This window comes from Diospyros lotus, chromosome 6 (genome assembly GCF_014633365.1).
Source record: "Diospyros lotus cultivar Yz01 chromosome 6, ASM1463336v1, whole genome shotgun sequence".
Lineage (NCBI taxonomy): Eukaryota > Viridiplantae > Streptophyta > Magnoliopsida > Ericales > Ebenaceae > Diospyros > Diospyros lotus.
This window is the reverse complement of record NC_068343.1, coordinates 17,214,239-17,240,216: the sequence shown is the minus strand read 5'-3', so window position 1 is coordinate 17,240,216 and position 25,978 is coordinate 17,214,239. Positions and strand designations below refer to the sequence as shown.

Genomic DNA, 25,978 nt, shown 5'->3' with positions numbered 1-25,978 from the left:
TTTTGCTGTGAAATAAAAGTAAAACTTTTCGATTTATGTTATGAAATAAAAGTCGAAAGAGAATATAAAATAATTTTTAAACCAAATATTACCTCTAATTAACATTTAAAATTACAAATATTACACTTATAAAACATTTTTATCAATATAATTTTTGTAACGTTATTATTAAAAAACACTTTTTAATCACTATCAAAATGCATAACAATATTATTATAAAAACATTTCCTAAACTATCCTGCAAATTGCTAAAATTGTTATTCCTTGAAAACAATTATTATGAAAATATTTTTTTTACAGAAATAATTTTGACAAAATAAAAAAGTTTCATAATTAACGGGCACTAAATTGGGCGGACCTGGAGCTGTGCATGTGAGAATAATGTGAAATGGAAATGAAATATCAAATATATGGAAGAACTTTACCCATTAGGCACCCACAATTAACTTTCATGGGGTTCTTATTTATTATTAAATAGGCAAAGTTTAGACAGAAAGGTCAAAACATAATTAAAATTATCCTGTACGAAACAAAACACAGTGACTGTAAATTCACATCTATATAACAATGATTAAAAAGAAAAGGTAACAACATGATTCATGAGTTCATTTAACTGATTACCTGTTTAGAGAAGAGAGACCCCAAAAAAAGAAAAAAAGAAAAAAACGAAAACTGATAAAGAGTTGTCTAGCGCATCTACAATCTGCTTACAAGAATATTTTCAAGAATGCCGCTGACATGATGAAAGTAAAGGTAAAAAGAAAAAGAAAAAAAAAAAACCCCAAACTCAGCTACAAAAGTTATATTCTTTAACAAGTTACAAACGAATTAGCGCTAATTCTGTGACAAACCTAACCAGCATTGCATCAGCATGTATGCCCTATGAACAATTCACCCCACCAGGTGGCCACTTTCGAAAACCAACACAACCATTGCAGCATGTAAACCCGTTTTGGTACAACAGCAAGGAGAAATTATCTTATGCATTCTGCATTCAAACCTACAAGGAAACAGGGCTGCAAATACGCACTAAAATGCACAAAAGCAACCCATCATCACCCATTGAAGTTTCTTGTATTGCCTTCGGAAAACCATATCATCCTTGACATTTTGCAAGTCTTTTATACCATCTGTTGGTGTAAACCGCCAGCTCTTAAGAGGCAGCAATCATAATGTACAATCTCGTCTATCTGTTTCTGGCTTATAACACTATGCGTTGTTGAAGTGAAAACAGTCGGCAACATCCAGATGGCTTGCAAGCCGGAACACGGCTGAATGCACAACTCCAGAGCTCGGAGCCACAGATTCAGGAAGCTGGGGTAGGCAAACTGGCAAATATTGATCATTATCCTCCCGAGAGCAGAAGTAAGCAAGGACTGCTCGGCAGAAAATAAATCTGGCAAGAGAAAATCGCACACAGCTTTACCATTCTAATCAGAGCATTGATTTTAAAGCTATGTATTCATCAGAATTAATATTATTGTCGTAACTAGTAAGATCTATTGTTCTGGGTGAAGCATTAGCATGATTGAGATTGCATTTAATATTGATTTGTTGTGAGTGCTACCAAGTTATGCGGAGCTGTCGCCAAAGACTGCCTGTGAACATTTTTTATGTTTTTGCACCTATGAAAACAGGAGATTGTCGGAGCATAACCCCCCAAGAATCATGGATGTGAATATGAACACAAATACGGGCATGAGTACAGAAACCAGTACAAAAACAAACACAGGACAGAGTGACTTGAAAAAAAAAAAAAATCAAGATATGGATAATGATAGCGATGCAACAAAAATTATAATGTTTTCTGTTAGTAGCTTTCATTAAAAATATTGAAAAAGTATCACTCATTGAATATGAAGACTCCATTCATTTAAAAATAATAATCATATTGAAAACTATTGAAAAAGAAAAATACCACGAATCTAATAGAAAAACACCATTAAATCCATAAAAAAAGATAAATACAAATATCACTCACTTTACAAAAAAACTCTTTCTGCCAGCATTGTAATTAAGCTCAACTGTGTATTCTATTCTCTATCCAAAAATAATTGTATTTTAGATTTTGCTTCCAAACAAAAGATATTACAAAAACTCAATTAAGAACCCTGACGTGTTCTAGGGAGGATCCATCACGTGTCCAACCCATAAACAAAGTAGTGTGTGTTCAAAATGTTCTAAGACTTTGTTCTAAAAAAAAATGTTCTAAGACTTATCCAAAAACGAAACTCCTCAATGCATGAGACTTTCTGCTTTGCAATGTTCAGGGAAAGCTCATTTTTATATGCAGTAAGACCTTTACTTTTTTTTTTGGCAAAGAGGGTATGCCCAAAGATGAAAGTAATAGTAAAAAATTAGGCATGTCATACAAGTATATGTCCAACAAGTATCCATGTCACGTGTGTTGAGCAAGGGTGTGACACCCAAAAAGAAGTTTTCATACTTCCTAGATGTCCTGTTTATCTCTATAAATGTAGAGGAGGCTAAAGATGTCATGTAATGAGACCAATATAGTTTTCACATTTCTTGACAAAATCTGAGAACTCTCACTCGTATCTTCAGCTTGCTATTTTAAGCAGTCCAAATACGAAATTTCTTCTAAAAAATAATAATGATAACTGCCTTCACATCCAACTTCCTTAATTCATTTTTCTAATTTTTGTTGAAATTTTAGCAACTTTCGGCCATTTAGTATATTCCCTGAAGACAAATCAAACAATTTGTGAAGCAATACTTTTTAGTTCCAGTACCCAATGATTAGCGATCAAAATTCTGAAATGTACTTTTAGTGCAAGGATAATGACCAACAAATCCGTTGTCTAAAAACCACACTTACCTAAGAATAAGCCGCCGCAGAAATGGATCTGACAAAACTTGAGCCCAAACCAGGTCCAGTGTAGTTGATGTACAGAGTATCACTTCCCATTCCGAGAATGAAGTGGAGAGCACTTTGTTAGCATCATTATAAACATCCTGGAAGGAGAACCTCATAAATGGACTGTGTATGCTTGAATTACAGTAGTTAGTTCATAACATTTTCCAATTAACTCACAGGATCATTGGCAGAACAGGTGAGACCAATCAATTGGCAGAATGCTTGCAGAGGAGCAGTTAAGAACAATGTAAACTGACTTCCATTTTGTGTAATTTCACTGTTCCTGAATGATGGCCTCAAAGGGGAAAGAAGAAGGGCAGCAGTTTCCCCCCTTTCTGCACCATGCATGGCCTGGAATTCATTTGATACACAATCAATTTGACAGATAGAGATGATGGCTGCCTCGTAAGGGGAATGCCATCCTTGAACTGAATTTAAATGAATATATAAGCAGTTATTTGTGTAAGACAAGGTCCAACTGAACCATCACAGTCTATGTTGCAGAAGAGGTTCCAACAGAACAATCTTTTAAATTTGGTGAACGGTGGACAAAGGACAAGGTATAAGAAAAGAGTAGGGAAAGAGGGCCAGGGGTTGGGGATTTTATGCAGTTTCTGTCCACAAAGTTTTTACAATAACAAATTGGACAAAACTGCCCTCTGATACCAACTTTTTCAATAATAAAAGAAGTCTAGGCAAAGGAACTAAAAACAGAAGGAAAAGAAAATATCTATAACTTCTATAGATCACTTCTTCACTAAGATGATCCCAGGAAATAAAAAATTGGTTCAAAAACAAGTTAGAAATTCTCTCAAACAACTGCACAACGAAAGTGAAGCTTAAAAAAAAAAGAAACAAGGCTCACTGTTATGGCCAATACTACCAGACCTCCAACCACCCAAATTTACAAGCACAGAAGTAAGTCCAAAACTGAATAGGATTATTTCTTTTCCTATTTTGAGTCAGTTTCTTATTTCCTAATATTGTTGGGTCTTTTTCTATTTTGATTAGGAGATTTGTTTTCCTATTTTGAGTCAGTTTCTTATTTCCTAATATTGTTGGGTCTTTCCCCATTTTGATTAGGAGATTTGCAATTCATTTCCTATTAGGGTTCTCTAAGGTTATGTTATAAATACTCTATTGTAGTTGATTAGAGGGTAATAAGAATATATTTTTTCACACATACTCTAACGAGCCCTAGCTTTCAACATAGCTAGAGAGGAAAAGAGGTATTTGAAGGGGTTAGCTTTTGATCTAGCTAATCGCTTGTGGACTCGATCAGTTAACAAATTGGTATTAGAGCCAACCATAGGCGACAATAGTTTCCATCAGGCTTTTGATGAACTCATGAAGAAGTATGGCTATAATGTGCCGAAGCAAGAAGAGTACCATGCAACTGAGGTAGCCAAACCAGAGCGAATGTCAGCACAAATACAAATCCTTATGCATGACATGGACTCTATTAGGTGGGTTCAACAGTGTCAGGTGCAGGGGAGGACACTGTGCAGTGGCCAAGACAGCAAGAACTCACTAGGGGCATTGGCGCAGGAGGAGGATTTGTGCCATGCTACACTAAGCTGGATTTCCCTTGTTACAATGGTGAGACAGATCCATTACCTTGGTTAAATTGGTGTGAGCACTTCTTCCAGCACCAGCAGACTGCAGAAAAGGAAAAGGTGGGCCTAGCAGCCTTCCACCTGGAAGGAGAGGCACAGATTTGGTTTGGTTTCTGAATTTTGAAGAGGACGCTTCAACATTGACTTGGGCTAAATTCAAGGCAAACTGCCACAACAGATTTGGTCCCCACCCCACCCCAGTTCAAGGAAGCAGATTTGGGGAGCTATCAAAACTGAAACAAACGGGATCAATGGCAGACTATCAATGGAGATTTGAGCAAATGTTGGCAAGGTAAGAGAAGATGACCAAATCACAAGAGGTTGAGATGTGTGTTAGTGGATTGCAAGGATCAATACGAATTGATGTAGAAGTACAGCAGCCTTAAGACACTAGCAACGGCTATGCATTTGGCCAGAATTTATGAACAAAAGATTTTTGAGTCTAAACAAGCTATGGGGCGTCCACAAGGGAAACCGCAACCTAGTAACCAGTTGATGGCACCAAGATCAAATACCCCTCCAAGGCAGAGGTTGACATGGGTGGAGATGGCAGAGCGTCGTGACTAGGGCCTGTGCTTTAATTGCGATGAGTTATTCACACCAAACCACCATTGCAAGCAGCTGTTTTGCACTGATCTGGCTGTGGGCGAGGAAACAGACCAGGAGGGGGAAGGGGAATTTTTACCCAAGCCCACAATTACAGACATGACAACTTCTCAAATATGCAGGTCAAGGCTAAGGTAACACGGATTCTAGTACTAATTCTGATTGATTTGGGTAGCACTCGTAGTTTTGCAAGTCCCGCATTAGCAGCACAATTGACAGAGTTTCTAGACGGCAAACAGGGGTTTTCAGTCATGGTGGCTAATGGAGAGCGAGTGCGAAGCACTGAGTGATGGAGACGAGTTGAGTTTACTGTGGGAAAGCGGAAATTCATGGCTGACTTGTTTGTTCTCCGATTAGGAGGGTTTGATGCGGTCTAGGGAGTGGATTGGCTAAGTACACTGGAAAAAATTGAATGGGATTTCATGCACATGACAATGGTGTTTCAACAAGGTGACCAGGTTGAGAGGTTGCAAGAACAGGTTGATTCAGAATTGGATGGGGCAGCTTGTAGGGCTACGGTCCAACCTGGGATGGACGGTAACGAGGTTGAAAGGTTACTTGTGGAGTTTGCCAATCTTTTTGTTAAACCTCAAGGGTTACCACAACCTCAGAACCATGATCACCAAATTAACTTGCTACCTAGAACGAAGCCAGTAGTCATGCGACCATACCGGTACACATATTTGCAGAAGGATGAAATTGAGCGGCAATGTGAGATCATGATGAAACAAGGGATTATTAGACCAAGCAAGTCATAGTTCTCAACTGTAAATTGGAAGGAACTGTTTAAACTGGGTGGCACTACTCTCAACTTTAGCTCAGCCTACCATCCTCAATCCGATGGTCAAACTAAAGTGGTTAATCGTATAATTGAGATGTATTTGAGATGCTTTGTGGGGATCAACCTAGAGAGTGGATGTATTGGTTGCCTTGGATTGAATATTGCTATAACACAAGGTTCCATTCCACTTTGAAACCACACCTTTTGAGGTGGTTTACAGGAAAGCTCCTCCCCAAATGCTCTCTTATGATTCAGGTACGGCTCGGTTAGAGACTGTGGACTATGCTTTGTGGCAATGGGATTCTGTTTCGAAGTCTTTAAGGGATAGTTTGTTACAAGCTCAGGCTGCCACGAAGAAACAAGAAGATCAACACTGTCGAGATTTACAGTCTACCATAGGGGATTGATCACTTCTCATTTCAATAAGAAGTTGTCCCCACGTTTCAATGGACCTTTTCAGGTGCTTTGCCACATTGTCAGCATTGCTTATGAGCTATCCTTGCTTGAGGACAGCAAGGTACACCCTGTGTTTCATGTTTCTTATCTTAAAACACTTTCATGGAGGATTACCTGCAGTGACACCTGCACTTCCGCCATGTGGGGCAGAACCTCACTTTCACCCTCAAGCAGTGTTGGATTTGCGACTTCAGAATGGTAACAGAGTTTCTCATTCATTGGGTAGATTTGTCTCCGGCTGAAGCTTCTTGGGAGCAAGAGGCGGTTCTCAAGGCTAATTTTCCTTCATTTGTGCTTGAGGACAAGCACATTTACAAAGTAGGGGGTGATGTAACGGGCAATATAACCAGACCTCCAATCACGCAAATCTACCAGCGTTGAAAGTCCAAAACAGAATAGGATTATATCTTTTCCTATTTTGAGTCAATTTCTTATTTCCTAATATTGTTGGTCTTTTCCTATTTTGATTAGGAGATATTTTTTCATATTTTGAGTCAGTTTCTTATTTCCTAATATTGTTAGGTCCTTTCCTGTTTTGATTAGGAGATTTGGAATTTGTTTCCTAATAAGAGTGTCTAAGGTTATGTCATCAATACCCTATTGTAGTTGATTAGAAGGTAATAAGAATAATATTTTTTCCAACATACTCTATGTGCAAGAGATCGAAGGGTCCTCTCTAACGAGCCCTAGATTTCAACATAGGTAGATAGGGAAGGAGGTATTTGAAGGGGTTAGCTTCTGATCTAGCTAATCACCCATGGACTCAATCCATTAACACTCACACATACAACTAGGGATTTAAATGGGTCCCCAATGGGTTCCAAACTCCCAATTAATCCAATTTAACATTAAAACAAATATAGCATAAGGCTCTTCTGAAAATTTATAAAAACAAGTATGTAAATGAGGTTAATTGGGGCCCCATTTACATCCCTACATACAACACATCATTGCCCTCTAATATCATGAATAGGGAAAGTAGTTTTAAGTAGTTGCTGGATGATATGATTTGGAAGAAGATAAATTATGGACCAATTCTTTTTCTCCAATGTTATTCATTACATATTCTGGTGGCATCAAAATCAAAGTACCCCTTGAAATGATTCAAGATATTCATGTCACAGTAATCCAAATTTGTAGCACAAATAATCTAAGCACACCATCCTCTAATTGATCACCCTTTTAGTGTATAAAAACAAAAAGAAAAAAAAAACTTTGTTACAGCCCAAATAGAAAGAGGAAGACCCTCTTGAACAACATTTAGCACTCATAAGGTTTGGAAGACTTCCCTCTATCATTTGTTGCCCTTCTAAAGAACGATAACTTGGAACTCACTGTGCTCACAAGTATGGGAAAGATTAGGTTCATGAAGTCAAATGTGGAAAATATTCTTACATCTAGCAAAAAGGGGGAAAAAAAAAAGGAAGAAAGAAAAGATTATCTCTTACTCATCCAAAAATAAAGCTATTAACATATCATATCAAGTCTTAATCTCACTGCATAGGTTTAACTAATGAATTCTAGCTTGTCATTTTTATCTATGGCAGTATGACCTTATCTTTTGTAAGGCCATATGTATCATATCTAGGAGTCTCCAACCACAGTCTTCTCACCCCTCTTTTGTTAAAGACTTGTTGCATTCCATTTAATCTCCTCATAGGAGCCTCTATTGGTCTTTTCTCATATGATCAAATCATCTTAACCCTGTTTTGTGCAGCTTATCTTCAATGGAAACCACTCTGATTTTATTACAAATACATTATTTCTAATTTTATATTTTCTTATATCGTTGTACATCCATCATAACCCTACCTCCATTTACACTTTGAACATGTTGATGCTTTACTACCTAATATTCTATGCCATACAACAAAACTGGTCTTATAGTCACTGTCTTGTAAAATTTTTCTTTTAACTTTAGCAGAATCTAAAAGAAAAATTTTATAAGAGGGCTAGTGCCAGAAATTATTTTCTAGGGTCTAGGGAAAGAAGAAAAAAGGTAAAGTCCCCTTCTCCAGTTCTGCTAAATTGGCATATAAATATTTGGAGCTACAACTAAAAATGTCATTGAGTTACCAGCCTGCTCCCTTCTTATAAGGACAATTACTTCAAAGAAAACATATGACAGGGATGCCAGCATAGCTGTATATCATCATCATGCTCACAAAACAAAAACCTTGACACACAAGTTTTGACAAACCTGCCTTGAATGCATGGCTGTTCTCACTATCAATAACTAGGAAAAGAGGTCTTCTGGTAAAAGGAACTATATCACCAGGATAGAGACAATTTGAACCTGAAAATTCACAAGGTTTTCGAAATGCATCATAAAATGATACAAAAGAGCTTTCCATAAATTAACCCCATAGTGCAAAAACCTGGCAACAAAATAGTTAAATAAGGTTTCCTACCTCCATTTCTGCTAGGACCTAGCCACAAAGTATCTTCAGAACAGAGCCCCGAGTTCCCTTTGTCATCAACATGGTTTTCAAGTATAGAGCCACCTTGTGTATGGGAAGTATGATGAGAACCAACTTTGACCTTCGAAGATTTCCTTAAAATTCCAGACTTTTCCATCTGTGAAACATTACTATGAACAGCCTTCCCTGCACAGATCACAGGTGTTAATTCTGTAACCTAGTAAAAACAAATAACTGATCAGTTTTCTTTTAGACTGTAAATAAGGTAACCTCTGGCCGATATGTATACTAGCATCACACTTTCTGGAGGAAGCTCCTCACAGATTGTAGCAATAACCTACCATACACAAAACATCAGATGTAACACAGGTAAATCACATATTTATATAACCGCAAAAGGAAACTCAAAAGAAACAACCAAACAAGTACAGATCAGGAAGCTAAATCTCAAATACTGTATAGCAGAACTAAAGATATATGTAACAACAGGTAAATTTTTAGACATGATGAAGCACGACACCATATCATGATATTTAATCATCAAAAGGAATAGTTTCAAATAAGATCTTTCTAATTATTTATCATCCTAAGCACTCTTGAATATTTTTTGGTTTTTCCCTAAATTTTCTAATGCATTGGTTACTTTGTGAACTACAAATACAAGGTCCCATTATGCAACACCAACCACACAGAGCAGGACTTCAAACAGGGTGAACAATGCAGACTTGAAACATGGTGAACAATGCAAGCTTGAATATGGTGCAAGAGGAAAGGAACAATGAATCTTGACAGTAAAGCACAACTTCTGTGGGTGGAAGTCTTACGTGTACCTATATTTATCCAAATATTCATAGAGAACATTTTCTTTATGCACAATCATCAGGGTAACAGTAATGGTCTGATATGCAAAATATATTAACATGTTATCTTTTAAGTACAATCACTTCTTGCAGAGAACAACAATATATCAAGCCTTAATCCCACTGCCTAGGAAACAAATAAAAAAAAAGCCTTAATCCCACCAGGTGGGGATTAAACCTTGCAAATAAATATATTTATAGGAGCCACAGTCATTGTTGCTTTGCAGAACTCTAGATGTAGCAACAACTACTGAACTCCTAATTTAAAGTTTCATCAGGATTGAATGTATGACTTATGTTACTTATAGCATGAACTGTTCTGGTACATGAAAAGATAACTAATTTCACAATTACACTACATTCCCAAGAATTTGAGACATAATGTCATGTTCTTTTAGAACAGTATGGTGGGGATTTCTTTTTTTGACCCCATTTCCCAAGAGACTTAGTGTTCTAAGAGTTATTCAAAACCTGGTCCAAGTATAATTAGTTAGGAGAGGAATGGGTTTTGTCCAAGAAATACATTCTCTCCTGTTACTACACCATGTGGAGGATATCAATACTCCCATTGAGGAGCTACTTAGTCCTCCGGTTGTGCCACTGGTGACTAACCGTACAAATAAATTAGTGGTATAAATGTTACCAAAAACATATAGTGTGTATGAAAATTTAAAAGGCAGGGCTCCTGAACACCAAAACAGTTTTCTCCCGTGCAAAGATCATTATCCTCTGTACATCTCTACTGGATAGATTAACAGGTAGATCTAAACAACCATATGACAAATAATGCATAGACTAACACCCTAAATATTTTTAGTGAAGCAAAGTCAAAAGCATATGAGAATCTATATAAACGACTTAATACAAAAAATGGAGAAAGTGATATATATAAATTAGCTAAAGAAAGAGAAAGAAAAACAAGGATCTAAACCAAGTGAAATGCATAAAAGATAAAAACCAAAATGTATTAGTGAATGAGGGAGCGATTAAGGAGAGATAGAAGAAGTATTTTCCAAAATTATTCAATGATGGTGGGGACACAAGAGTTAAGTTGGGACATTTTAGTAACTTTGAAGGAAACGTGAGCTATACATTTTATCGACGCATAAGATCAAAAGAGATAAGGAAAGCATTAAAAAAGATGAAAAATCATAAGGTAGTTGGACCGAATAATATACCAATAGAAGCATGGAAATGCATGGGAGAAGAGGGCATCTCTTGGCTAACGAAATTATTTAACGCGATCCTTAAATACAAAAAAAAAATGCCAGATGAGTGGAGGAAGAGTACTTTGGTTCCTATATACAAGAACAAAAGAGATGTTCAAAAGTGTGAAAATTACAGAGGAATTAAGTTAATGAGCCATACCATGAAACTCTAGGAGAGAATAATAAAACAAAGGCTCAGAAAAGAAACAAACATCTCGAAAAATTAGTTTGGTTTCATGCCTGGTAGGTTAACAATAGAAGTTATATACCAACTGAGGCGCCTAATGGAAAGGTATCGGGATCATTAGAAGGACATACATATGGTGTTTATAGATTTAGAAAAGGCCTATGATAGGGTTTTTAGAGAAGTATTATGGAGGGTTTTGGAGAAGAAAGGAGTCCGAATAGCCTATATACAAGCCTTTAAGGACATGTATTATGGTGCAGAGACAAGGGTCAGAACATGCAGAAGGGATACTGAACCATTTAAAATTACAATGGGATTGTATCAAGATTCTGTACTAAGTCCATACTTATTTGCTTTAATAATGGATGAACTCACTAAACACATTCAGATAGAGGTGCCATGGTGTATACTATTTGCGGATGACATAGTGTTGGTGGATGACATAAAAGCGGGAGTAAACACTAAGCTTGAGTTGTGAAGAAACAATTTAGAATCTAAGGGATTTAAATTAAATAGAAGGAAAACAGAATATATGGAATGTAAATTTAATAAGAATGCAAGAATGGAGGACGTTATAATAAAATTGGAAGACCAAATCATACAAAGAAAAGACCATTTTCGATATTTGGGATCAATGATTCAAAAAGATGGAGAAATTCACGAGGATGTCACGCATAGAATTAAGGTAGGTTGGCTAAAATGGAGAAATGCATCAGGGGTGTTATGTGATGGTAAAATCCCATTAAAACTGAAAGGAAAATTCTATAAGATAGCTATAAGACCAGTTTTGTTGAATGACTCAGAATATTGGGCAGTCAAATACCAGCATGAGCAAAAGACAAGCATAGCAGAGATGGGGATGCTAAGATGGATGTGCAGCCATACAAGAAAAGATAAAATTAGAAATAAGATTATTCGTAATAAGGTAGTAGTAGTGTCAATCGAGGAAAAGCTGAGAGACTCTAGACTAAGATGGTTTGGTCATGTGAGAAGAAAACCAAGAGACGCTCCTATGAGGAGAGTTGATGAAATAAAACAATTAGTCAAAAAAAGAGGCAGAGGCAAACCCAAAAAGACTTTGGGAGAGACATTAAAGTTTGATATGAAGTGTATGGGCCTAAATGAAGATATGACAAAAAACAGAAATATATAGAAGTCTAGAATTCATGTAGTCGACCCCATATAATGGGATAAAGGTTGGATATGTTGTTGTTGTTGTTTATATGATCAGCATTTTAGAAAGATGAAGAAATGAAAAATTGATAGGACTCTAGAATACTTGAAATGACCGTGCTACGAGGAATCATCTATTTTTTCACATTGGGTAAATTACCAAAAAAGACCCATCTTTTACCATGTTTTCAATTTTTTCACTACTAGGACTAGACTTTCATTTCATTTCAAGTTTGTACCATCTCTGTATTTTGTGTTAAAATAGTCCATTAATTACTGATATGTGTCATTCTCTTTTTTTGTTTTGCTTAGTGCAATAGGAAGGCAGGGGCGACCAGTGTAGCAACTCCCTCTAGGCGTGACCACGAGGGCCCTTCCTCACTAGGGAATGTTTGGTTTGAGCCATAGCTACCACCAAAAAGGTAAGCCAGCCACCCTATCCCCACCACAATGCAAAAGATCAGGCCATACATCCATCCCTCATTTTGGTGTCATGGGTCTGGGTCATCCCACAAGTAGGATGAGTTTAAGATTTGAACCCTAGACCTAAGGGAAAAAGGAAAACTCATGGACCACTAGACTACCGCCACAATGTCATTCTTGCTTTAATGACATGCCTTTTAAAAGATGAGTTGGCCAAATGAGGTGGCATATAATGCATATACATCACCTCTCTACTGGCATCCAATGGTGTGGTGCATTGGTGGAGATGTGAGACATGGGCATTACACGCCACCGCATTCGACCAACTCATCTTTTTAAAGCCATGTCATTTAAGTGAGATAGGCAACATTAGAAATTAAAGGAATACAAATGATAGTACAAATTTGAAACAAAATTTAAGTCTAGTCCTAGTATTGAGAAAGATAAAAGTTCAATATATGATTGAAAACATAGAAAAAATTTATTTTGTTTTGGTAATTAACCCTTTTATATAAACCTTTCAAATTTGTTCAACAGCATTTGAAATATGCCTTTTCCATTTTTTCCAAATTTTCTAAACATATTTTGAAGGTTAAGATGGTACAGCTCATATCTTCAATAAATCTGATTTCCAAGAAGAAAAGCTCATCCACCCATTGTTCACCACAGTTTGTGCTCTTGCTAATTTCTAAATTTTATGAAATATGGTCAGAATGTACAATGACACCTAGGAATGCTTTTTCATTTTTCCAGATTTTTAACGCCTCAACCAGTCCTAAGAAGCCGGCTGTCCAAAGTGATTAGAAAATATATAACTTGACCATTTAGTGCTTGAAGCCAATGGCCAACCAGTAAAGACAACTGAGAGATTTGACTTGGGAGACCTGGAGATCCACTGTGGAAGAGAAAAGTCGACCGTAAGTCAACTGCTAAGACTAGTAGCCCCTACCTTGACTGAATAGAGGGAAAGTTGACTGTCAAGTCCAGTAACTAGTTCACCCTGACTAACCAGAAGGAAAGCTGAATGTGACCTCAACTAGCCAAAAGGAATGTCAAATAAAGAGTCAACTGTCAAGACCAGTAACTAATTCACTTCAAACCAAAGGAAAAGTCAATTGCCTAGTCCAGTAAAATTGCTACTATGCCGGCCCTTAAAATTTTGTAACCTCCCTCTCTCCATTCAGTAACTAGCCAAAATGAATGTCAAATGAAGAGTCAACTGTCAAGTCCAGTAACTAATTCACCTCAAACCAATGGAAAAGTCAACTGCCTAGTCCAGTAAAATTGCTACTATGCCAGCTCTTAAAAATTTCGTGACTTCCCTCCCTCCCTTCTCTCTCCATGGTATTTTTTTTCAAATCTTTAATATTAGATCTTTAAAATCATTTTGGCCGAATACTTACTCTTTGAAATTTCTTTCAAAATTCTGTGAATATTACAACACCAAATTAATGGTGTGATCCTCTTAAAGTTTACCATAACATCACATTTATGCTTATCTATATTACAGTATCTGCATATTCATTTTATAATATCGGGGCTCCAGCTTATTGGCTGTGGTTCAATGTAATGATGTCCCCAATATAATTGCATCTTTTACAGTTCACTATAATTTTCCAATTTTTTTAGCATGAGTTTCCATAATTGAGATCTACCAATGCTACGGTATCTCCATATTTTTTCGGTTAGGATTGATTAATCTTTGTTTCCCTGGGAAATTATCAGAAATATTTCTTTCTGTACTTGGTGATAAGATAATTACTTATCATAACACATTTCTATAATATTAGTAACATCATGACTATCAAGTTAGATATGGTCAGTATTATTCATGAGAATGTGATAGCAAAGGGGGGGAAATATTTAATGTAAATATGATACCACGTCATCACATTGATGTGGTCTCACAGGCCAATAATGTTTTCCCATGTATATAGAACATGAATACATGGCAATGGGTGAGAATAAACTAAATAATCACAAAAGAATAAATCATTGTCCAGGTTTTAAAACTCACAGCTATCAATTGCGTCACTGATGGACGATAAAGAATAGCCTTCCTTGGATTTAGAGGCAAGGTTGGATCGGTCATATCTGCGGCCAAATTCATGTGAATAATACCAGAAGCAGCAGAGTGGTCAATTGGCGCACCATTCTCATGCAGTTCAATGGGATGCTTTTGATAGAAAGATCCACTCAGTTCCCATTCCAGACACTGGAGCATTCTGAAAGTGTCTAGGGTAAGTTCTGCAAATTTAACCTAAATCACAAGGCATGAACAGGATAATAAATATCTGCACACTGAATACCATAGGCCGAAGGCCAAAGGTTACCATATCAACATCCATAACCTTCTTATGTAAATATACAAAAACAGTCACCTCATTTCGGTGATAACTAGTTAGCAGAGCATCTCGGAACTTCAGAACTTTCTTTGCATGGTAACGGGCCACATATGGAAGAGAAGCTGGATAGGAATCAATAGAAGCAAAATATCGCAAAGGATTAAGATTAATAGATGCTGAATCAGCCTTTGTAAATCGAATAATTTCTTGCAGCACTAACTTCCATTCTCTGAAGTTGGTATCCTGGGAAGCAACAGTTAAAATATCACTCCAATGCAAGGAAATGCCAGAAGTAGAATAAAAGGCTCTTTCTCATAATACATGGCAAATAAAACTTTAACCATCAATGAAAAAGTTGAATGGAAACGTACTTCAACCGCAAGAGCTGAACAGGAACTAACATAAAGAGTGCAAAAGAATTTGGTTACAGGCATTTAAAGAAAAGGCCTCATGTAATGTGGTATTCTCATTTAATCTATAAAATTCGGCTCCATGTTTCCATTAACACAATTAAAATGAGCAAAAAAATTTATATGATGTTGTTACAGCAATCATAGCAAATAACTACTGCCTTTTCTGACTTTTTCCATTTTATTATGTTTCAACCTAAGCGTCCCCACTCTGCATATAAATGAGGAAATACCTCATTCAAAGGCTTCATTCTCTTACATCATCTCATTTGAGCAGAATAACTTGAACTAAATGATGAGTGGGGAAGTTTAGCCAAAAAAAACAGAAGAAGATGAATGGGGAAGACAAACTACATATAAGAGCTAGATGCTCAAATATTTCTTTGAGAGTTGATTCTACAACCAAATTGCCATACTTCACGTACACATTCCTATGTCTTTGGACATCATTATGCTTTTGCCTCCAATTAGTTAGTTCATAATAACTCTCATATGCAGTGCCGTGCCCTTTATCACGTTTTTCAAAGGTCAAAATTGTTACCGAGGTTCCCAGCGGCAAAGCTATCAGATTATTGAATAGATCAAGAACAAAATCAAATCACTCGGAGTTAACCTCCAAATGGACATAAACGGAACCATATACCCAAAATTCTCCACAAGTTTTCATACCCTAGGAATTCCCCTTGACATGTAAAAATGAGCCATCCCAAATCACTTTTTGGGCCAGTAATGTTGATCAAACAAATGCCTTAGCAGGAAATACTAAACGAGTGTAGAATATAGCATGGAAACTCAAACCAAAACCAGTTTGTTATCGTTCTTTCATCAAGAAACTTGAAACTTCCCCTAGTAACAGCCTCTCATCAACAGTGAAAAAAGAAAAGCAAAACCTAGTAAGTGGAACTCGACTACCAAACTTTGCACGAAATTAAACTAAATTAACCCGAACTTTAAGTGTCAAATGGAAACATTCCTCTTGGAATGTGCATCTAATTCCAAAAAAAAAACGATAAAGTTTCAATTTCAGATCCAATTGTACGAAAATTGAATAATTATCAATCATCATAAATGAAAAGAGGTGCTTTAGCCTGGTCTGCAGCATAGAAAGAGAAGAGAAATTAGTACCCGAAAAGATTGTACGCTATCATCAACAAGGGCCTTGAACCTTTCCACGAGTAGCTTCACCATCTCCGACCGATTCATAATCAGCGAAACCAGCAGAAACCTCGCATAAAACCTCAATTCCTTGAACCTCACCCCTCGATCTTTCTTCGAGCCCTCGAAGTAGCCTCTCTTGAGTATGGCCTCGTAGAACACATACGATTCCAGCAAGAACCTCGCCTCGCTGGTCCGCATGTACTGGCCGAAGTAGAGCTGTCCGATCCGAGACGCGATCTCGCCGATTTCCCACCGCTGCAGGCCGAACTCGACGAGCGCCTTGCGATTCTCCTGCTGGTACTTCCAAAGCCTCATGTACGCCTTGAAGACCTTGTGGATGCAGTGGCTCTGTCCCCGTCCGTACGCCGGAACGTCGCGTACCCTCGCGAACTTCCGGTCGGCGCTCTCCACCAGAGCTCGGAACGTCCTCGGAACGACGTCGTCTCCCATGCCTTCCCTCAGTTGTTGCCGGCGGTCATCGTAAAACGATGTAATGCCGTTGGCTTATAGCTACGAATATATATATATATATGTATGTATGTAGAGAGAGAGAGAGAGAGAGCGAGAGTAGACTTTTTGCAGCGGCAGATGTGAATTTCTCTATATTATTCTGTCTCCTTTCTCTTTTTCAGTGGATTGTCGCTGATTTTACAGTGACGGCGTGGAGACCAGAAAGAGGAAATAATTTTGGATGATTTGAGGTGTGGTGTGGACCTTCTCTTATGGGTTGTGGCCCTGACTGACGGGGAGGGAGGGAGGGAGGGAGGGCGGTGGTGAAAATTCCGGTTACGAGGCACGATCTTGGCGTGGTGAATCTATCCTATCTATAAAAGGGGGGCGTCCGTTTACTTTTTGAGTTTTTATTATTATTATTATTATTATTCCCCACTGGAGGAGTATTCTTTCAAGTTTGCATAATAATTTATCCTTGATTTTAGCATGCGACTTCCCGCTGTGCTGTGCTGTGCTGTGCTGCCCCACCTCTTTAATATATTCTATCCGTTTGCTCTATTTTTCAAGCTTTTCTTCATTTATATCCTTATTATTATTATTAGTACCATATAAGTGTCCGACCCCATTGACTACAAGAATGGCCAGTGTTGTACAGTGAATCCTAAAACGACTGCTTGAGCTCTTTCTGTTCTCTGAGGTGGGTGGGTGGGACTGTGTAAGGCAGGGCAGGGGACCTCTTGTTTATTAAAAAACCATAATAAAATATTGAAGGGCGGTTCCCTTCCCTTGCATGTATGGTGATTGTTACTATTTATTATAATTAGGAGTGATTTATAACTACTAGGTCTGTGAGATTTATATAGATTCGACTTTACATTAATCATCATCGATCATCATCATCATTCAGTCAAATTAAATTATAAAGTAAACCTGATTCAATTTTAATTAAACAAACTAAATATTAGGATTTATAAAAATCCATTTTAACATAAATTTTGGGACAAGATAAATAAAGTGTTTTTCACCTCAAAAATACTCCTATTAATTTATGATAAAATATTTATTAATTAAAAATAATATACAATATTAGACCTTAATTCCTCCCTTATTATTACGACAATGGTCTTAGACCGTGGAGGCATTTATAATTATAATACAATGGTTGACTGGGCTGGCAGAATCAAATGCAATAATGATCTACTTATATTTTGTTTTCTCAATCGCCCGTCCGTCTGAAGGGTCAAATATTAGAAAGCATTTTAAGCCTTTGCACAAGGCTGGCTGGCCCTCCTGGGTTTCGTTTCAGTTGAGAATGGCGGCTAAAGTCCAAGACACAACCGATGCCGTGGCAATGAATATTTTTCTTTTTTCTTCTTACAAGACAAGAAGAGTAAAGCTAAATGATTAAAACATAATACTCATTTCATTTGACATGACATGCTATTTTATTTGCAAAATTAGGCATAGCAAAATTGACAATTCTATTTAAAACCTACAGAGTCCAATCATAACAACAAATACTGCTTGTGAATACTCTTCCTAATGCTTCCCTGGAAAAACACATCTACGCCCAAAATCGCGTCTTTCAAGACAATGTTTGGATACAAAAGCAAAAGCATTCACCCTTAATTACGCCCTTTTCTGGTTCCTTTCCTTTTAATCTTTTTATTTCTCCTTTCCATAAAAAAAAGAATTAATTAGTTTAAGGGTAACTCTCATAAGACAAAAAATAAATAAAAATAAAAATTTGTCATGGGTCAATTTTTATTTAATACATGGGCCTAAGAATTTGAGCTTGATGACCTTAATTAATAAGCAAACTACCCCACGTTGTGACACTAATTGTTCAATTATAAGGTAAGAACTGGGTAGGAAATGGTATTTTGACTAATCATCATTCCTGCTTTATGGTGAATTATTTGACCATAACAATGCCATTATTTAAGATTGCACTATATAATTCGAGGGAGTGGGAGGTACAGACAAAGAGAGCGCCCAATTGTTACATCATAATCTCATATATAGTTTTGGGAAGTAATTAATTATTATAATCCAAACAGACCAATGAACTTTAAAAAATAATAATTCCTTGTGAAGTACACAAATACCAGGCTGGTCACGTTGTTGACAAAGCAAATGCATGATTAGATAGTATAAAATATATTAATATATATATATATATAGATAGATAGCTTGATTGACAAATTAAAATGTCATCCTTTCTTCGGATTTGAATTAAGAACGTAACAATTGAAAAACACAATCGATGCGATGCGATGCGACGCTGCCAATTGAGTGTAAGATAAATCCAACCGTTTCAGGTAAAAAGTTTTAATTTTTGATAATTTCGAGCAGTAATATAATTGATGACTTTGGGACCATCTACTATAAGCAGTTTATAGGAACATGAATGGAATAATAGGCCATGAGCCTCTCTCATCATGCACCACACGAAAAAGGGTCGTACAATTAGCCATGTTTCATTAAATCCTTTTGGCTGCTTATTGGATTTTTTTTTTTTTTCCTGTTGTGGGTATCCTTTTCATTTTAATTAATGTTGGGGCTAGGACCACATTTTTTACGTTGAAATAATGTACCCCACAAGAGAATTTAGGTTCATTATTAGTCTCTTTTTGTGGTGGTGTTGGAAAAATAAGTTGAGATCCGATGAGGTGAGGAAAGACAAGTTAAAGAGCCAATTTTATTGATTAAGGGAGTTAGGATTGAATAAAAAAATTTCAACTAGCATGAACATACATTCACTTTTTTATAATTATGTCACTCTGACACCAATATTATTGATTTTAAAGATCTATTCTAATATTAAAAGGTGTCTTGATTCTCCACAACATGTTTGGTAAACTAATCTTAGCAACTTTTAACAATTAATACTAAAACATCTCAATTTAAAGACATAACAAAAAAAACAAACGTTTTAACTAATTTTGAAAATTATAATAATACCCAAAAATTAAAAACTATGTAAAATGCAAACTAAATAAAAGAAATACTTAATATAATTCATTAAAAATACATAAATATAATATTGTCACATTTGGGTATCTCCTGGTGTCCCTACATCTTCATTACCAACAATTAAGGGAAAATTACACACTCTATTTTTAAAATTTAAAATAATTATAAAAAATACTCTTGACACTTGAGAAAATTCAACAAGTATCCATCAGATTTAATATTATGTGTCAATTTCCCTCTACCATTAATTAACCCGTTAAACAATATTGAAAAAGACTAAAATACTCATATTTATTTTTTTTCTCATTTTTTCATTTTCTATTTTTTTCCATCTCAAGTTTCTCCTCTATTCTCTTTTGACTAGTGATGATAATATCAATGAAAGAGACAATGGCGATGATGATAGTGGCCACATTCTTCTCTTTTTCTCTAAGACTTTGATTGTGTTAACAATCTTTTCAAATTCCAAATATAGTTGATCATTTTAAATATAAAATGACCTAAATTGTAGAGATGACAATGGCAATTCAATAAAGATGGCAGCAACAATAAGTTTATTTCTTTATGTGATTTATCTAGATTCATCATCCTTCTAAATATAGACAATTATTCTAAATTTGGAATGATCTAAATGGTGGGGCAGCGACAATTTTGTAAATAAAAATAACAATGATGTAAGTATTTCTCTCTTTTTCTATCTTTTGTGATGAATCTAAGATCATTACAAATGATTGGGTTTATTTGCAATATAACCTAGGTAGTTAGGCTAATTCGGGATAAACCCGAAATATAATTCATCACAATGAATCTAGATCAGATTTTGATTTATCTTCTTTTTCTTTTCAAATGGTCTCTCGCGATCCTTAGTTATTTGTTATTTTTTAAAATTAAAAAAAAGAAGAGCGAAAATGAAAAAAGAGAGATGAAGGGCAAAATGATCGTATAGTCTTTTTATCTACCAATAGAGATGGTTATTACTATAATTTTGCTAAGTCTCATTACCCAATAATTTAACTATACACGTCACCACGTAGCTGCAGGGTACTCAGACAAATAGTAACGAGAAGACTTCCTTTCCATTGGTAGAAAAGAAAACGAAGTTGGAGACAGTTCCAAATTAATAATTGGAGGAGAATCAATTAGAGATGGGGAAGGTAGATTGGTTTGCAGGCGAAAGTGATGCGAAGGTGACCAGTGATCTGATTTCTTTTGCCCGGCCACGATTGCAGTATCCTGCGTATCCTATGGAGAATTTTCTCGCGCGCCAAACAGGTAGTTCCATCCGTGCTTCAATTATTGGATTCCCTTGTTTTACAGACACAAAGCGGGCAAAGGTTTGACTCTCTCTCTCTCTATCGCAAAACGAGGCTGTCGTCGAATTTGGTGGTGACAAGACACTGGCCGTTAGTTCCATATTCATCTGTCCGAACAGCAAGTTTCCGTATGGCGTTCGTGATTTTCCCGGAAAGTTATGAACCGGCGGCCGTTTCCATCAATGTGGTTCGTAATTTTGATGGACGATGTTGGAAATCGGATGGTGGAGTTCAGTTGTTTACTTTTTTCTTAGTTGGGATATGAATGGAGTCGTCGGTGATCTTTACATAATATAGTAATTATAGGACCTTACTCGAAGGTGGCTGCCCTCCTGTCAAGAGCAAGGATTGAGGTTTAAGAAGAGAGTGATTGTTTCAGATATATAAAATTTTGAAAATATATATTGAACGTAACAAATTATTCAATGTGAAAAATTAGCTTACCCTTTGTTTATCCTTTTAACGACTCAAATAACAATTTTGTAGCAAAATACAAGTTTAATAACTATAACAAAAAGTTACTATTATATGTTTTTGATGTTTATCTAATATATTAATTCAAGATATATTTGAGAAAACCTTTTAGTACTCGAGTTATTTTTTTTTTTTATACTTAAGATATTTAAATCTTCAATTTAGTTAATCTTCATAAGTTTACGCAAATTATAGAAGACAAACACTCATAATAATTACAAAAAATATGTAATGCCTGCACAGATTCCACCACATAATTTAATGGTTAGAGTCTAACATCAATCACGTATTATGATGGATGTAACATTTCAAGAATTTAGTTAAAAAATACCATTCGTGCGCAATCAATGAACCTTAAACTTACACCAAATATATAATTTCAAAATTAAGAAATTTAATGAGAGTATAAACAATATAATGTACAAGGAATACAAGCATGTAAGGGTATATATATCACAAGCCCCTTATTTCCTTTGTACGGCGGTTATTATATATGCCATGTCTTGCATCACTACGAACTTGAAACTTCTGCAAAACTTGTAACAAATAAGCAAACACACTTACAGCAGAAGTATCCATGAACTTGGTTCTATTTGTTTGTCGTGAAGTCTTCATCTCAAAAAGGAAAAGGAGGGCAGTTAAATGTCCACTGTCTCATCCCATAATGCATGAAAGATGAAGTTTCCCCCTCTATGCTTTAGTTTTCAACCCTGTCTTTATGCCTTGTATGCATATATTACTTTTTTTTTTCCCACGTTTCAAAGCAGGTCATTTTCATATTGCTTTACGAGGTGAAGCCATTGTCTTCTCTTTCTTGGGCTGTTTGCTTTGACATTTTCTCCTCTTGCCTTCTCTTTAATCTCTTCGCTTTGATTCTTTTGACAATGCATTTGCTTATTATTATTTTCATTATCAACAGCATTAAGTAAGTACTGAATCAAAATTTTATCGTGTTTAATAGAAAATGCATAGTCCAAATATCATATCATTTTTAGATAATTAACGGACACACACTAATAATTTCTTTTTTAATAAGTAATATAATTAGAATTTTAGTACGACATTAATAAAATTTGACAGTACTATAACATTATAACAAATTTTAAAAATCAAAAGGTGAGCCTTTTGCTTTTGCCCCTTTTGTTATTAACAAGGATAAAGCATTTAAAAGTTTATATTAAACTCACAATGTGTAGTGAAATCACAAATTCATGATAATAAGCAAAAATGACTTTGGGAAAGAGGAGAAAGTTGAAGGGGGCATCTTTGTCACACAAGAAAGCAACAAATTAAGGGATGGCAATGGCCCCCAACTCGATGAGAATCTTCCAAACCATCATCCCTCGTCCAGGAGTCAAAATATGAAGTGATGGAAAGCCAATATTTTTGAAGAAAGAAAAAGCAGTGGCTACCCATGAAATTGAGACAATCAAGCTTCAAACTTTGACACTTCCTTCCTGCTGCTGTGGTACTGATGTCTTTCTCTTTTTGTTTTTCTATGGATATAATTAATTGAATTATTAAAATGTAATTCATCAAAATAACAAATTGAAAAAAAAAATATTAAAAATATCTACATACAATGAGAATTGAAAAAATTAGTGTTCCATTATTGAACCAAAGCACCATGGATGAGTAGTATTGAACTGAATCATCAATGCTATTTGAGACTCATATCTGACTGTGTATATGACCCCCTTGATTTGAAAGCATTAGGGACATGCTCGTGCACTCATAGCTCATAATCATGATCGGAAACGCAACTTTGTGGGCATGAAAAAGTTGTCTGACTTGTGACGTAAAGTTACTAAAATTATAAAGAGAAAGAAATCAAATTCTAAATAGATAGAGTAATCATTACTATCACCACGAACACAATTGCCACAGCCCACATGCTCAATTTTCTGACCAAATTATTTTTGCCTGGAATGACGCTAAATATTTAACTTAGTCTCAGCCACAAATGGACACACACAAGAGACGTAGGCAAAACAGGTAAAGGGCCGACTTCCAACCTGGGATACTTTGTCAAAACGTCCCTCAGGTAGCCACATTTAAGGTTATCAATGGGCCGGGTATAGGTAAAATGTATTAACTTGATCCACCATCAATAATAACCAACCCCCCGAACCCATTAATACCCCATCTAGCCCCATTTACTTCGTTCTAGAGCAGCGGCGAGTTTGGAAATAGATGATTAATTGGTGAAAGTGCATCGCTGAAAGTTCTTACATAGGCCAATCGGGGGGGAATTAGAAGTCTGAGAAGAGACATATATATATATATAGAGAGAGAGAGAGGGACGTGGAATGGAAACTTATATGGTTCTTTAAATGTGGAAGTAAAGGCTTCCTTTTGTTTAGAATCGTGTTATATGTACTGACGAAATGGCATGCTTAATGATCGAATTAGACTTCATCCTGGATGATCGAGATTTATCCGCGGATGAAGTCCGGGGGAGGAGGGGATTAGAAGTCTGAAAAGAGACATATAGAGAGAGAGAGAGAGAAAGAAAGGGACGTGGAGTGGAAGCTGTTATGGTTCTTTAAATGTGGAAGTAAAGGCTTACTTTTGTTTAGAATTGTGCTACATGTGTTAGTTTTATATAATGGCAAGTATATCCTGAGAGGGGGAGTGAATTGGGATTTGGGTAAATTTTTCGATAAATTAAAAAACTTTGGCTTGCAGAATACTAGGTTTCGAAACTTGAGGAAGTATGTTTCGAAACTAACATTTCTGTTAAGTATGTTTCGAAATATAGATGAGTATGTTTCGAAATATTACTCACTGATTTGCAAATAATGAAACTTCTTTAGATTTTCAAAAATGATTCTTTTAAAAACATGAACAAGGATAACAACAAGTAGGAATAAGAAATCAAGTACACATAAGATTTATAGTGGTTCGGCACTTACCTATTCCATTACCTTCAAGTTTACCCATTTGAAGGATTTGCAAACCACAATCACTTTTACTAGCGATCAATGACATCAAGGGTTTTACCACAGTTCACCCTAAAACCTTACACACTGAGTTTTTAAGGGCTCAACTCAAACCTTACAACAAGATAAATAACACTTATCTTTTACAACCCAACAATTTGAATATAATTAAAACACTTTACCAAATAGTTATAACAAACCTATTGGTATGGAATGAGGAGGGCTTGAAGGAATGAGAGCTTTGGTTTTGGCTTGCTTCTCCTGTTTGTACCACAATGCATACCAAAGAATGATTGAAAGGAACTTCTTTGAGAGTTCGTTAGAAGAGTTTTGTTCACTTGTGCTTGTGACAAAAATCTCTTGTAGATGTGTAAAATTGTGTATGCTAGAAAGAAAGCTTTCTTGTCTTCAAAGAGATGATATATATAAAAAAGGATAGACTTTTGGTTAATTATAACCGTTAGAGACAAGATAAAAAGTAGGTTTCAAAATATATTTATCAGGTTTCAAAAGAACATATTTTTACACAGAGATTTCGAAACATACATAACATGTTTCGAAACATACAGCCTTTACAGCTGGATATGTACTAAGAGACAAAATGAGTGGAAGACATCTCTTTAAAAACAAAATGATTTGGTTTTATTCTTTACTGAAAACATATCTGAATTTTGAACATCAAGGTATGGGTATAATTTCAAAAAATAGGCTTTTAAAATAGCTTTTGAAATAAAATGCAAAAGCATGACAGATTTTTTGAAATTAAATGCAAAAGCATGACAGATTTTTTGAAATTTTTCTGACAAAGTCAGATGTTTCGAAATATCAAAAATAGGTTTCGAAACATACTTCAGAAACATGTTTCAAAATATGTTGAACAAGGATACACTACTGACAGAGGTTTCGAAATATACTAAATAGGTTTCGAAACATAAAATTAGATTTCAAATAAATTTCGAAATACATCATATGGATTTAGCAAAACTTGAAACCTTTTCAATTTATAACTCGAAACAAGTTTAGAAACATGGCAGACTGATGTTTTGAAACATGGAAACTTTGTTTCGGAACATGATGCATAAAAATTGAATTTATTCAAATATATTAAAGAGCATTTCAAATATGTATAGAAACATTATAGATCTATGTTTCGAAATATTGAAACATAGTTTCGAAACATGATATATTAAAAAATTGGATTTTTAAAACATTTGACCTTTAGCGTCAAAACACTAATCATGCATGTTTCGAAATATGAAAAAACTTATTTCGAAATATGAGATTTTCATATGATTTTTC

The 25,978-nt window shown here is 35.7% G+C and overlaps 1 protein-coding gene across 1 annotated transcript; it reads right to left on the bottom strand.

The window, feature by feature from the left end:
* Positions 1-571: 571 nt before the first annotated feature.
* On the bottom strand, positions 572-17,290 carry LOC127803506 (uncharacterized). Its single transcript, XM_052339767.1, has 9 exons — positions 16,489-17,290; positions 14,990-15,196; positions 14,626-14,868; positions 9,028-9,094; positions 8,749-8,943; positions 8,542-8,633; positions 3,056-3,229; positions 2,840-2,976; positions 572-1,396 (listed from the first exon to the last, which is right to left on the bottom strand). The coding sequence occupies exons 1-9, from the start codon at positions 16,969-16,971 to the stop codon at positions 1,210-1,212; spliced, it is 1,785 nt and encodes a 594-aa protein (XP_052195727.1). The 5' UTR covers positions 16,972-17,290; the 3' UTR covers positions 572-1,209.
* Between the last annotated feature and the right edge of the window lie 8,688 nt (positions 17,291-25,978).

What these genes read in the sequence shown, in the direction of transcription:
- LOC127803506 (XM_052339767.1), bottom strand. Translation starts at nt 16,971, where the DNA reads ATGGGAGACGACGTCGTTCCGAGGACGTTCCGAGCTCTGGTGGAGAGC. An exon ending in ATAGCGTACAATCTTTTCGG is followed by an intron (nt 15,197 to 16,488) that starts GTACTAATTTCT and finishes GTTGCTTCCCAG; the next exon opens with GATACCAACTTCAGAGAATG. An exon ending in CTGCGGCGGCTTATTCTTAG is followed by an intron (nt 1,397 to 2,839) that starts GTAAGTGTGGTT and finishes TTCTCTTGCCAG; the next exon opens with ATTTATTTTCTGCCGAGCAG.